Source organism: Panthera uncia, chromosome D4 (genome assembly GCF_023721935.1).
Source record: "Panthera uncia isolate 11264 chromosome D4, Puncia_PCG_1.0, whole genome shotgun sequence".
Classification (NCBI taxonomy): Eukaryota; Metazoa; Chordata; class Mammalia; order Carnivora; family Felidae; genus Panthera; species Panthera uncia.
The window spans coordinates 56,612,097-56,627,147 of record NC_064807.1 but is presented as its reverse complement, the minus strand read 5'-3'; the positions used below and the strand labels follow the sequence as shown (position 1 = coordinate 56,627,147).

At 40.0% G+C, this 15,051-nt stretch overlaps 1 protein-coding gene across 5 annotated transcripts in view; it reads left to right on the top strand.

The window, feature by feature from the left end:
- Positions 1 to 2,515: 2,515 nt before the first annotated feature.
- RNF38 (ring finger protein 38) overlaps positions 2,516 to 15,051 on the top strand; it is a 64,974-nt gene continuing 52,438 nt past the window's right edge. For 2 of the 5 annotated variants that reach the window (XM_049626448.1, XM_049626434.1), the window contains exon 1: positions 7,563 to 8,086. In XM_049626448.1, coding sequence (XP_049482405.1) covers positions 8,084 to 8,086 — 3 coding nt within the window. In that variant the 5' untranslated portion in view covers positions 7,563 to 8,083. Of the gene's footprint in view, positions 2,584 to 7,528; positions 8,087 to 15,051 lie in introns of those variants that run through there. The other 3 variants (XM_049626393.1, XM_049626400.1, XM_049626418.1) reach the window with 3 other exon arrangements.

The window sequence follows — 15,051 nt, the reverse complement described above, 5'->3', positions numbered from 1 at the left end:
GATATAAGATGATAACTATAACTTGTCTATAAGATAGTGGGAGTCCTGGGGCACCTGACTGGCTCAATTGGTAGAGCATGTGACTCTTAATCGTGAGTTCAAACCCCACATTGGGTGTAGAGATTACTTAAAAATAAAATCTTAGGGGTGCCTGTTAGCTCAGTCGATTGAGCGTCTGACTTCAGCTAAGGTCATGATCTTGCGGGGATTGAGCCCCTCATCGGGCTCTGTGCTGACAGCTCAGAACCTGGAGCCTGCTTCGGATTCTATGTCTTCCTCTCTCTGCCCCTCCCCACTCGTGCTGTCTGTGTCTCTTTCAAAAATAAATAAACATTAAAAAAAATAATAAAATCTTTAAAAAAAAAAGATAATGGGAGTCCTTGTGGAAGTTCATGTAACACTTCATACTTTCCAAAGTGTTCTTTTCACAACTCAGGTTCAGAGATGATAACCACTTTGGGTGCCACAGAGAAATCCATAGGCATAGTTTCAAGGATCCTCTGCAAGGGACATGCCTAATTACGTGTCACTAGACTCAGAGAAGCTCAAAAACATGGCTTGCTACTAAGTGTTCGTTGTACTTCTAGATGCAGATGCAATTTACTAGTTTGGCAACTTTATATCATAAGCAGTGTTGCCAAGCGACATACAGGTAGCATGTTGTTTTAATCAGTTTAAGAGGGATTAACCCAAGGTCAAATTCTCATACATAAGAAGAAGGGGTTTTGCTCATCTTTGGTAGGCAGTCATGCCTGCTGACTTTTTGTTTATGCCTTTTGTTTTAGCTATCTTTCAGAAAGTTTCTCTTATCCCAAGATTATTTTTTAAGTCTACATTTCCTTTAAAACTGATTTCATTGTTTTTACATTTATATAGATCTTTGAGCCACCATTTTCTGTATGGTGTGATGTAGGAACCAAACTTTTTCAAATGGCTCATCAGTTGTTGAATCATTTATTGAATAATCATTTGTTTTCCTATTGGTTAAAAATGTCACTATTATAGAGCAGTCATTAGGAGATAGTTCTTCAAATTAACAAAGAGGTGTAGTAAAAAAGTATACTTTCAAAGTAACAACTGATTTATAATCTTATATGATTGTGTATTCAACATTAAAAAAATAAATACAAATGCTTTAATTTTGTAAATTTTAAACTTAAAATTTTAACATTTAAAATTTTTATTTTAAAAATAAAAATAAGTGTTTATTATTATTTTTTTTTAACGTTTATTTATTTTTGAGACAGAGAGAGACAGAGCATGAATGGGGGAGGGTCAGAGAGAGAGGGAGACACAGAATCTGAAACAGGCTCCAGGCTCTGAGCCATCAGCACAGAGCCTGACGTGGGGCTCGAACTCACAGACCGTGAGATCATGACCTGAGCCGGAGTCGGACGCTTAACCGACTGAGCCACCCAGGCGCCCCAAGTGTTTTTTATTTTGAGAGAAAGAGAGCGTGCATGAGTGCGCTCACACACAAAGTGGGGGGAGGCACAGAGAGATTGGGAGAGAGAGAATCCTAAGCAGGCTCTGCACTGCTAGCACAGAACTCAACTCAAGAGCTTAATCCCACAAACCATGAGATCACGACCCGAGCCAAAACCAAGAGTTAGATGCTCAGCCACCTGAGCCACCCAGGTGCCCCTTAAACATTTTTTAAGATTTTATTTTTTTAAAGTTTATTTATTGCGAGAGAGGGGCATGTGCAAATGGGGCAGGGCAGAAAGAGGAGAGAGAGAATCCCAAGCAGGCTTGCACTGTCAGCACAGAGCCTGATGCAGGGCTCAAACTCATGAACCATGAGATCATGACCTGAGTTGAAATCAAGAGACAGATGCTTAACCAACTGAGTCACCCAGGTGCCCCTTAGGTTTTATTAAGTAATCTCTACACCCAGCTTGGGGCTCAAATTCACAATCCTGAAATCAAGAGTTGGATGCTTAACTGACTGAGCCAACCAGGTGCCCCTAAACATTTTATTTTTAAGTAATCTCTCTATACCCAACACGGAGCTCAAACCTACAGCCCCAAGATCAAGAGTTGCGTGCTCCACCAGCTGAGTGCCAGCCAGGTGCCCCATAATTGTGTATTAGATGGTATTGTCTATATGCTAAGAGTTTATAGTGTCAGCTTTTTTCTCAAAGGAAGTATATATAGTCTGAATAGGGTATGTCTATATTTTTAAATAGGTTTGCCTTATTGAAGGCTGTTGGGCTTACTTAGGTGGCCATGCTTTGAAAGCTAACTGCTCAGTATAGTAGAAAGTGGTGAATAAGGGGTTTGAACAAGATTCTAGTTTCAGATACACCACTTCACTGACTGCTACTTTGTGCAAGACAGCCTCTCCGTGTTTTGTTTTGTTTAAGCTGCATGAATAATACAATCTCTATCCTGCCTACTTCTGAGTATTGTTGAGGATTAGATGGGATGATAGAATAGCACTTTTAATTGGAAAAACAGCTTAAATGTAAGGACTTAATGCATCTTAACTTTTCCTCCCTTTCTCTTGTAGGTAGTGTTGGTGCTTCTTTTCAGTGCCAGTCCATCCATCACGACCACATTTGTCATGATGACAGTGACAAGGTGAGGTCTGTGTTGATGTCTATCATGGTGAAAATGCATGCTGCCCTTATATTGTTGGATTTACTTGCATAACTGTGGACATGGGGCCAGGAGGGTGTGCCTGGGGAGGCACGATTTTGAGATACAGAAGGCCTTGCTGCTGTATGTGTCAGATTATTAGACCACTCCAGAACACTTGAGGATAATTTTCAGGAAGTGGGCTGGTCTCTTAATAAAACCTCCAATTTTTTTTTTTTTTTTTTTTTTTTTTTTTAATGCTCATCCTTGTCCCTGTCACTTTGCTTCCTCGTTTCTTGCACAGACTGGGTGGATTATCTTAATATATGAACAGGTGCTCCCAAAGCTGCTAATTGTCTCAGCAATTTGTGTCTGTTTCTAGTTTGAATTATCTTAGCCACTTTGATTTGTTTTTTTTGTTTTTTTTAGTTGATTGTGTTGCATTACCATTTCTTCTCGTACTTACTTTTTTTTTTTTTTTTTTTTTCTTTTTCCAAAGCCCAATCGAAATGTTGAGGATTAAGAATGGAACCTGTCTAATTCATGCAAAAGAAACCTGCTTAGGGCCTGAGGGTTTTTTTGTTTGTTTCATTTTTTGTTTGGTTTTTAAATCAGGTCCAAACTGTTGGCGGTTTTGTTTCATTTTGGTGTTTTGCTTCTTCTCTCAAGCAGCCTGGTCTTGGGGACTTTCCAGTACTCATCAGCACAGTTGATGGCCCAGCCCTTGCAAGTAGATACTAATGTGGGCTTGGTGCTTGGAACATCTGGCTGCTGATGTTGGATGGACTTAAATTTAGTCTTTTCCATCATCAGTTTCCAGTGGCTTCCCTCCCATTTCCTGTGTCTTACATGGAGCAATGTATCACTCCCTTGGTAGTTTTCCCAGGCAAACCAATCCAAGTGATCCTTTTCTCTGCTGTTTTAATCAAGATCCTCCTCCCTCATCCTGTTGGAGCTAGATCAAGAAGTTTGGTTGGTCATTGGGATTTTCCAAATGGTTTTCTTTGTTCTGTGTGTTGATCTCCCTGGCTTTGTGAGCTTTGCCGAGACAGATTTCAGCCTGTTTACAGAGAGAGTGGTATGCTTTTAGCATTCCAGAGTCTCTTTTATTATTATAGTAATCCAGAGGCATGGATTTAACTTCTAACTTTTTAATAGCAAGCCACTGAAAGATATTGCTAGACTATATACAGTTAGCTCTGTAAAATTCAGTATACCAGAGATTTTAGAAATGAGCATTTGGGAAAAAAAAAAAGTGATGATAGAGGGAAAGGCAGAATCACTTTAGGCCAGTAATATTGCTTACAACTGTTCTTTGTAATTGTGAAGATGTTTTGGGGTTAAGTTTTTCTTCCCTCTGCTAAGTATAATATGCTTTTCTCCATTTGTTCATTCGTAGTGGTGATGCCAAACTGTGCTCTGTTCTGTCTCCAGATAGAGTCTGGAGATGAGATTTCTCTCTACCTCCACAAGTTGCTTGCCATCTACTTGGAAATATTTTTGCTCCTAATTTCTGCATCTTTCTATGACCGATTTTGTGCTTTTAGGAGATGGCACTTTTTTCTTAAAATACACGGGGAGAAGGGAAGAGAACTTTAAGGGATTTTGTCATTTGACCAACAGATCAAAGAATTGTGAGAAACTGCTCTCCCCTTTGTCCTGCCTGCTGTGTGTTGTATACTTATGATTGTTTCCCAGAGGGAAATGGAGAGAATGGATTAGAGCCTCTTGACTGTGTATTTATAATTTATTCAATTGATTCAGTCAGATTTATTGACTGGCAGCTATGTGTCTAGGCACTTACGAAATATATCAGGATACAAAACAAAGATTGCTGTTTTTTCATGAGTGTACAGTCTTGCTGGGGGGAGGCAGCCAATAAATATAAACACCATACATAAATAATATGTTACAATAAGTGCAGTGAATTAAAGAAAATGTAGAGCAGAATAAGTGGGATGAGAACCACCAAGAGTTGGATAGCAGATTTGAATAGGATCATCAGGCATTATTCTAGGGAGGAAGGCTGTGGATAGCATGTCTAAAAATTAAGATCTTTATGTTTGCAACAGCTTCTGACTTCTTTAACAAATGGATATTGGTTTTGTAAAAGCAGAAACAAATTGAGCCTGCTACCTGACACATAGCACATAGCACTTGGATGTGTTTGCATACACATACATACTCACACAAGTACACAACACTCAAAGTATTCTCTCACTTTGAGAATTGAAGGGATTATAGGACTCAGATAATTCAACTCTCTTTTTATTTTTTTTTCACATTTATTTATTTTTGAGAGAGACAGAGTGTGAGCAGGGGAGGGGCAGAGAGAGGAGGAGACGCAGAATCCGAAGTAGGCTCTAGGCTCTGAGCAAGCTGTCAGCACAGAGCCCGACACGGGGCTCGAACCCACGAACCATGAGATCATGACCTGAGCCGAAGTCGGACGCTCAACAGACTGAGCCACCCAGGCACCCCTCCAACCCTCTTTTTAAAATAAACTTGGAAGGGGTGACTGGGTAGCTCAGTCGGTTGACCGTCTGACTTTGGCTCAGGTCATGATCTCATGGTTCGTGGGTTCCAGCCCTGTGTCGGGCTCTGTGCTGACAGCTCGGAGCCTGGAGCCTGCTTTGGATTCTGTGTCTCCTTCTCTCTCTGCTCCTCCCCTGCTCATGCGCGCTCTCTCTCTCTCTCTCTCTCTCTCAAAAATAGACATTTGAAAAAAAAAAAAAAAAAACCAAACTTGGAAGCTGTGACCCCACTGGGAGAAATGACTTGTTCAGGAGTCACCCTACAGTGCTGGAGCTAGACCAGATCTTCTGTCCCTTATACAAGTCATGCAAAATAATTGCTTAGCTATTCTGATTGTGAAAACATTGTCCCAACACATGTTGATGCCTCGCTTATTGTCCTCACTTAACTTTCAGGCATGGTCCATTTCTCAGATTTGGGAACAAAACATGATTTTTCTTAAAAGTTGCCTCAATTTTAACTCATCTGTATGTGACTGGGGTGAGATGAATTAATTTGTAGCCTCAATGGTACACTTTCCTAGAGTGGCCTGGAACAGTTCCCAGAATGCTGGTCACTTGAGAGAAGGAAATGGGAGAATTCTTTCTAAACTGGCATGTATGTGAATGGCTACTCAGGGCAGAAGTCTTTTCTGGACAAAACTTCCATTTGTCACAGAAGAAGGTACCAATCTGGTTTGTGTAATGCCATGCAGACCACTACTTTCAGGGAAGGTAGGAAATGTGTGACTGTTTTTTCTTTCAGGACTGTATACTTTATTGTAACCTTGATATTTTAATTTTTTTAGGCTTTTAAAAAATTACACTTTGATTCTAAAAAGATATGTAGCACTAATTTTAACCCTTCTACCCAGAAGTAATAATTGGAATTTAGTATTAACAAGATTAACTAGTTATATTTGTATAATTGCAAATAGTGGTTATTAGTATATCCAGAGTTGTACGACTATCTCCGCCATCTAATTTTGGAAAATCTTCACATTCCTCACTGAAAAACCCACAACCATTAGCAGTCACTCTTCGTTATCCCTTGCCCCAGCTCCTGACAATCACTAATCATTGTCTTTATGGATTTGTCTGTTCTGTACATTTTGTATAGACAGAATCATAGAATATGTGGCTTTTGTGTGTGGCTTCTCTCACTTAGCATGATTATCTCAAGATTTGTCTATTTTGAAGCATGAATTCCATTCCTTTTTATGGGTGAATAATATTCCATGGTGTGCATCTAATGCTTTTTGTTTACCCATTCACCAGTTGATGGGTATGTTTCCATATTTTGGTTATTATGAATAACACTGCTAGGAACATTTTTATGTAAGTATGTTTTTGTTTAGTTGGTCACATGATATATTTTTAACATTTTGAGAAATTACTAAACTGTTTTGCAAAGTGGCTGCACCATTTTACATTCTAGCAAATGCATGAGGGACCCAGTTTCTTCACATCCACATGTTTACGTCCCACACTTCGGTCGTCTTTTAAATTATAGCAGCTGTAGTGGGACATCTCAGTTGTTGTTTTAATTTGCATTTCTCCCATACTTCCTAAGTATGCTGAGCATTTTTTTTATATGCTTATAAGCCATTCCTAAATCTTCTATGGTCTGTTAAAAAAAAGTCAGTTAAAACTCTTAAATATGGAGAACAAACAGAGGGTTACTGGAGGGATTGTGGGAGGGGGTATGGGCTAAATGGGTAAGGGGTATTAAGGAATCTACTCTTGAAATCATGGTTGCACTATATGCTAACGAATTTGGATGTAAATTTAAAAAAATAAAATTAAAAAAAAAGTCAGTTAAATATCCTTTTAATTGTTCTGGCTCCCATGCTTTAAAAAAAAAAAATCAAATCTCAGGCGCCTGGGTGGCTCATTCGGTTAAGCAATGAACTCTTTTTTTTTTTAATTTTTAAAAAATGTTTATTTTTGAGAGAGAGCATGAGCAGAGGAGGGCAGAGAGAGAGGGAGACACAGAATCCGAAGCAGCTCCAGGCTCTGAGCTGTCAGCACAGAGCCCAGTTTGGGGCTCGAACTCATGGCCCATGAGATCATGACCTGAACCAAAGCTGGATGCTTAACCGAATGAGCCACCCAGGCACCCCAAACATCTGACTCTTGATTTAGGCTCAGGTCATGATCTCATGGTTCATGAGACTGAGTCCTGCGTTGGGCTCTGTGCAGACAGTGTGGAGCCTGCTTGGGATTTTCTTCCCCTCTCTCTCTGCCCTCACCTACCTATCTCTCTCTCTCTCTCTCTCTCTCTCTCTCTAAAAAAAAAAAAAAAAAAATCTCACCATGCACCCAGTTACATAGTTACATGTGCTCATTATGGAAAATTGGGGAAGTACACAGCAACAGACTGTCATAAAAAAAACTCCATCACTTTGCATTATCTGCATGGTTAAAATAAAACTAAATTGCTCTGGTTATCTATGGCTGTGTATGTAATTAATTACCCTAAAATTCATTTGGTGCAGAGCACTTGTATCTTTCTTGGTTCTGAGGTTTCCTGTGTTCAGCTAGGTGGTTCTTGCTTGGGAGTTTTCTCATGCAGTTATAGTCAAATGGTGGCTGAGGCTGGAGTCATCTTGAAGTCCTCACTCACATGTCTAATGGTTAATCCTGGTTATCAGCTGCGACTTCAACTGAGCCCCTTGGCTTGAGTGCCTAAAATGTAGTGTGGGTTTCCTCATAGCATTGTACCTTGATTTCTCCCCCAAGAGGGGAAGATGCGTATGGCCTTTTATGACCTAACTTTAGAAGTCACAAAGCATCACTTCCCAGCATAGTCACGGGCCTGCCCAAATTCAAGAGGAGGGAGCCTCAATCTCACCACTAGGGAGTAATGTCAACGTAAGAAGAAGAGAATGAAGGATGGGAGAACTTACTATGTATGGTCATCTTTTCTGCACTGTATATACATGAAACATCAGTTAAAATGGCTGCATAATGTTCTACCATAAGGATACATGGTAATTTATTTAATCTGTCTTTAATTTTGGAGCCTTAGGTCATTTTTAAAAACTATTATGCATTTATTCATACAGCAAATATTTATTAAGTGCCTACTATGTCCCAGGCACTGTTGAGTCACCAGGGTAGAGTGGTGAAAAGGCTACCAAGGAAGGTCCTTGTTCTTCTGGTGCTTATTTTTTGTGAAAGGGGCAGAAAATTAACTGTACATGTAAACCAACAAATAATCAGATGCTCATAAGCACTCTACAAGTAATTGGGCAGTTGGCTACTCTAGATTAGGTGGTAGGGAAGGCCTTTAAGATGGTGACACTTAAGCTAAGATCTGAATGAGAGGAAGGAATAAATTGTGAAAATCTGGGCCATGAGGAGAACATCATAGGGAGAGGGAAGGGTTAGTGCAAAGGCCCCGAGGCTAGAAAGATCATACAAATAGAAGAAAGACTGATGTGTACAAGCCAGGTGGATGAGGATAGAAGTGGTAAGAGATGAGGTTGAAGGGGTAGGCACAGGGCAGATCGTGAACTTGGTAATAAGCCAGGGAAAGTTTAGATTTCATTCTTCCTGTTGTGGGAAGACTTTGCAAGGTTTTATGGAAAGGAATGCTATGATCTGGTTTATATTTTTAAACATCTCTTTTGCTGCTGTGATGAAATATTTTTCTAACTGTGGTAAAATACACCTAGGCATATAATTTACCTTCTTAATCATTAAAAATATATATTTTTTAACATTTGAGAGAGAGGGAGAGAGAACACAAGCAGGAGAGGGTCAAAGAGAGAGGAAGACACAGAATTGGAAGCAGGCTCCAGGCTTTGAGCCGTCAGCAGAGAGCCCGATGTGGGGCTCAAATTCACATGCCTTTGAGCTGTGAGATCATGACCTGAGCCAAAGTCAGCCGCCTAACTGGCTGAGCCACCCAGGTGCCCCCTTCTTAATCATTTTTAAGTGTACAGTACAGTAGTGTTGAGTGTGAATATACTTTTTACATTATTGTACAACCAATCTCCAGGGCTCTTTTATCTTGCAAAACTGTATCCATTAAACAGTAACTCCTCATCTCTCCCCAGAGCCCCTGGCAGCTTCCATTCTACTTTCTGTCTCTATGATTGAGTGTTCTATGTACCTCATATAAATGGAATCATAATATATTTGTCTTTTTGTGCCTGGCTTATTTCACTTAATATAACATTGTTAAGGTATGTTCATGTTGTAGCATAAATGTTGGAATTTCCATTTTTTTAAAGGCTGAATAACATTCTGTTGTATGTATATATAACACATTTTGTCTTTTCATTCATCCATGGATGGGACACTTGGGTTGTTTCCACGTTTTGGCTATTGTGAATAATGCTGTTAGGAACATGGGTGTACAAATATCTCTTAGCGACTCTGCTTTCGGTTCTTTTGGGTATACACCCAGAAGTGAAATTGCCGGATCATTTATACTTTTAGAGTTTTGAGGAACTGCTATACTGTTTTCCAAAGTGGCTGCACCATTTTACACTCCAAATCCTTGCCAACTCTTGTTATTTTCTGTTATTGTTCTTAATGGGAGCCATCCTGTTGCATATGAGGTAGTATCTCATTGTGGTTTTGATTTTCATTGCCCTACTCATTAGTGATGTTGAACATCTTTTCATGTGCTTGTTGGTCATTTGTTTATCTACTTTGGAGAAATGTCTATTCAAGACCTTTGCCCATTTTTTTTTTTATTTTTTTTAACGTTTATTTATTTTTGAGACAGAGAGAGACAGAGCATGAACAGGGGAGGGTCAGAGAGAGAGGGAGACACAGAATCTGAAACAGGCTCCAGGCTCTGAGCTGTCAGCACAGAGCCTGACGCGGGGCTTGAACTCACAAACCGTGAGATCATGACCTGAGCTGAAGTCGGAAGCTTACCCAACTGAGCCACCCAGGGGCCCCACCTTTGCCCATTTTTTAATCAGGTTTGGTTTTTGTTTGGTTGTAGGAGTTCTTTATGTAGTGTCAGTATTAACCCCTTATCAGACAGATGATTTGCAAATATTTTATCCCATTCTGGAGGCTGCATTTTTACTCTGTTGGTTGTGTCCTTTGCACAGAAATTCTTACTTTGAAGGAATTCCAATTAATTTTTCTCTCGTCTGCCTTTTGGTGTCATATCCAAGAAATTGCTGCAATCCAATCTCATGAAGGTTTTCCCCTGTGTTTTTTCCTAAAATTTCTATAGTTTTAGTTCTTAAGTTCAGATCTTTGACTCATTTGAGTTAATTTTTGTATATAGGGTAAGGTAAGGGTCTCTCTTCATTGTTTTGTATATGGATATCGAGTTCCCAGCACTGTTGTTGAAGAGTGTTCTTTTCCCATTGAATTGTCTTGGAACTCTTTGACCCTTTTGGGGTCACTTGAACCATATATGTAAGGGTTTATTCTTGGGCTCTCTATCCTGTTCAGTTGGTCTATGTATCTGTCCTTATACCAGTACTACAGTGTTTTGATTATTGTAGCTGTGTAATAAGTTTTGAATGATGTATTTCTTTTTTTAAATTTAAAAAAAAAATTTTTTTTTAACGTTTATTTATTTTTGAGACAGAGAGAGACAGAGCATTAACAGGGGAGGGGCAGAGAGAGAGGGAGACACAGAATCCGAAACCAGCTCCAGGCTCTGAGCTGTCAGCACAGAGCCCGAGGTGGGACTCGAACTCACGGACCGTGAGATCATGACCTGAGCCGAAGTCGGACGCTTAACCGACCAAGCCACCCAGGTGCCTCCAAATGATGTATTTCTTTAGCATAGATTATTAGAATAGAATTGAATCAAAGGATATGAACTTTTTTCAGCCTTTGTCTCTTTTTGTATATTTTTTGCACATTCATATGCATCAGTTTATGCTTCCGTATGAGAATGCCTGTCTCACTTCCTTTTCACATTGAATAGCATTCATAATACCAGTTACTTTCTGAATGATTGATGAGAAATGGTTTCTAATTGTTTCAATGAATATTTCTGTGATTACTACCAAGGTTGTATAGATTTCATATGTTCATTTGTTACTTAGTCATTGCTTTTTTAAGATTTGTCTTTTGCATAATTTTCTCTTTTGGGATATTCCCCTTTTCCCATCCCTTTGCATAGGAACATTAATCATCTGTTATACTTGAAAAAAGTTTCCCAGCTTTTAATTTTTTAGAAAATTGTTTTTAATGTTTAAAGAGAAAGTGGGGGAGGGCCAGAGAGAGAGAATTTCAAGCAGGCTCCACAATGTCAGTGCAGAGCCCCATGTGAGGCTCAAACTCACAAACCGTGAGATCATGACCTGAGCCGAAATCAAGAGTCGGATGCTTAGAGTCGGGCCACCCAGCCCCCCCCAACCTCCCCCCCCCCAGCTTTTAATTTTTAATGAATTTTTTCCCATTCAGAAATTTAAAATTATTTTGGGAGCAAATCTGTCAGTGTAGTCCTTTCTGAAATGTGTTTCATTGCTCTTATTTTTAGGAAATCTGTTTCCATTCAGATGGTTCCCTACATTTTCTTTCTCAGCTCAAGGCTTGATCTCAGAGTTGTGAGTTCGGCTCTGTGTTGGGCTCTGTGCTGGACGTGAAGCCTACTTGGAAAAAAACCACATTGTAATGATAGATATTTTGAGATTATTGTTTTGTGGCATTCTGTTTTGTTTTGTTTTTTAATTTATTTTGGGGAGGGCAGAGATGTAGAGGGAGAGAGAGAATCTTAATGCAGGCTTTGATCCCATGACCCTGGGATCATGACTTGAACCAAAATCAAGAGTCAGATGCTTAACCAACTGAACCACCAAGGTGCCCTGTTATGTGGCATTCTTGTTTTGGCCTTTGGAAGGTCATTGCCCTCTAAATTTAATTTGTTTTTATTTATAAGACACTTTTGTAACAGTAACACGTAAGGAGAGAGGAGATCAATAAATTTACTGTGGGAGCTTAAATTTGATACTTGTATAGAGTTGTCCTGCCTTAAAGGTTTTTATTTAAGGTGATCATGTCTGTTTTGTGTGAATCTGGTCAGGTTACACACTTTTTTATTTAAAGTTTGGGAAAGGCCTGTTGAATGTGATTTGGGCAGGAGGGTGCAGGGTTTGTAGCAAAGTGCCATCTATCACAACATCTGTGCAAAACCACCCAGGTTAGTCAGTGTCTAAAATGCATATCATCAGTGGAAGTGACCACGAGGACATTGGCATTTTCAGTGAGCTGGCCACATCTCCTGAATGCGGGGTGTTAGAAGTCTATAGCCATGGGCATGATCCAGAGCAGGGTATCAACTATGCAGTCACATGAGACCCACCAGGAATTCCCTACAGGAAATTCTGTTTTCCATCAAATATGGTGGAAATTACAAGATATTCCTGTGTTCTGATCTGTGTAGAAAACATTCTCATGTTTCTTGCATCTCAATCATTCTCATGTCCCTTTTTAGCAACTACTTTTTCATTGTCTTCCTCAAAGTGAAGGAGCTAGTTGTCTGCTTTTCTGTTTCTTAACAAGTGCTTATACTATAATTCGTTTATTTTCTTGAAGCACTTATATAAGTGTAGCCCATGCTCACTGGCTTTTTGGGTCATATTTTATGTTAGTGTCTTTTTTTTTATGTTTACTTTTGAGAGAGAGAGAGAGAGAGAGAGAGAGAGCGAGCATGAGTGGGGGAGGGGCAGAGAGAGAGGGAGACACAGAATCTGAAGCAGGCTCCAGGCTCTGAGCTGTCAGCACAGAACCCGACACAGGGCTCAAGCCCATAAACTATGAGATCATGACCTGAGCCAAAGTCGGACGTCTAACAAATTGAGCCACCCAGGCTCCCTTAAGGAGATATTTTCAAATGCAGCCCAAACTATATGTATGTATGAGAGAATTCATTTTATCTTTATAACATCAAAACAATGAAAAAAACCTAAGTGTAGTACTTAATGTTACAAATAAGAGATGGTTCATCCCTGGGGTGCCTGGGTGGCTCAGTCAGTTAAGTGTCCAACTCTTGATTGTGGCTCATGTCATGATCTCACCATTAGTGAGTTCAGTTCCGAGTCAGGATCCACACTGACAGCACAGAGTCTGCTTGGGATCCTCTTTCTCCCTCTTTCTCTGCCCCTGCCCTGCTTGTGCTTATTCCCCCTCTCCCTACCTCCCCCTCTCTTTCTCTCAAACTTTAAAAAAGAGGAAAAAAAAGAAGAGATGGTTTATCCTTAACAGTAAAATTAACAGGCTTTGTTGAACAACCTAGATCTGTATGTGGTTAACTCTTTTCATTGCCTGTCCAATGGATATTTTAAAAGTATTGTATTGGCGTATGATTTGCCCTGAGATTGAGCCACTGGAGTGGTTTAGAATGAGAGTCATAGCAATTAGAATTGCTCCCAAGATGCTCCCTGTTTACCAGATCAGAATGAGCAAGGTACCTTTAAGATCTCTGCTTCAAAGGGTGTGCGTTAAGGCACGTCATGCCTCAGAGTCCGCTCTTTCTCATTTGTCCTGCTCCAGAGATTAAATATGCCATGATGTGCAGTGTGTGCTTTATTTGCACCCTTGCCTCTCCATTTCTGATTTGATGTGGGTCTCTATTTTTTCCACTTTCTGACTAGCTTGGGTTTCTTTATTCAACCCACTCGGGTTTCTTTATTCAACCATCTTGAACTCCTTTCTGGCTGATGGCCTTTCACCTGGTTCTGCTTTAGCACTTCTCATCTTCACTGCCTTAAGAACTGTCATGGTTTAGTCCCTGGCATCTCACACCTGTACCGTGGGAAGAGCAGTCTGCCTACTCTTCCATCCTAAAGCTGGCTACATTATGGGAGGCTTTCAGTAGAATTGGGTTTGGGTGTGCATTTGCTGCCCCTTTCTGGTCTTTAGCAACTATAGCTGGCAGCTGCTGATAAATAACCTTTCCACTCTGATAGGTGGTAACACTTGTGGGTGAAAATGCTTATTCTGATGTTTTGCATTAGATCACATCTTGTCATGGTTATAGATAATGTATAGCCTGAATAGTGCTAGGCCAATACACCTTTCCACTATGTAGCTTCATCTTATTAGGTCCTTTCAGCTGGTTTTGGTGGAGGGAGGGAAACGTTTAGGGAGGAGGGTGAGCAGAGCTAACTTGAGGAAAGTTTGAAATTCTTTTTGGTCTCCTTGTTCTTCTTTTATTATCCATTCTGCTTTTTGTGTCTCATTTCTTCTTGGGAATTTGCCTATTGAGAAACACACTGGAATTACCACTGCTATGAAATATCACATATCATTAATTTGGAACCTACTGAGTGCTTTCCATATGCTAGAACCCTTGCCAGAGTCAGTGAGACTTAGTCCTTGGCTTCAAGGAGTTCTCTGTCGAATGCCCAGAAGACTCAAGTGAATACGTATTTGCATAGCCAAATGATTAATGCTATGTTAGAGCACAGAATAGAGGCCACTAATTCAGCAGTAGTGGTTGGGATTGGAGTGAGGTTACAATCAGGAGACTTGGCAGTGGATGTGATGACAGCACAACCCTATTCCTGACAGTGTTAACAGTGGGAAACTGCCTCTTCATTATAAAGGTCATGGACTCCCAACAGGAAGGCCATTCTCTACCCAACACCTTCTTTGGCAGGTCCCAAAAGTGTTTACCATTTTTTTTCCCTCTGATATTTTTTCTTTACGTGAGTGGTTCTTCAGCATCTGGACAAGTGATTTTTAATCTGCAGCTCTTGAATCATGCATTTGAACACCTTAAAATAAGAGATGCCTCTCCTTTTTTGTGTGTTCTCTACTAGCCAACATTCTCCAAATATGGACATCAGTGACAACAAACAAAAGAGAAATGGGACCTGCTCTTGAGGAGTTTACAGTTTCATGGGGGAAAGAGACATTTAGTAAATACTGGAAGGTATTGTGAAAAAAGTGTCAAAGAAAGACCATAGCCTCAGAGTCAGCTCTCCTATAAAGGTCCTTCAGATAATCATCTTGTTTAGATAAG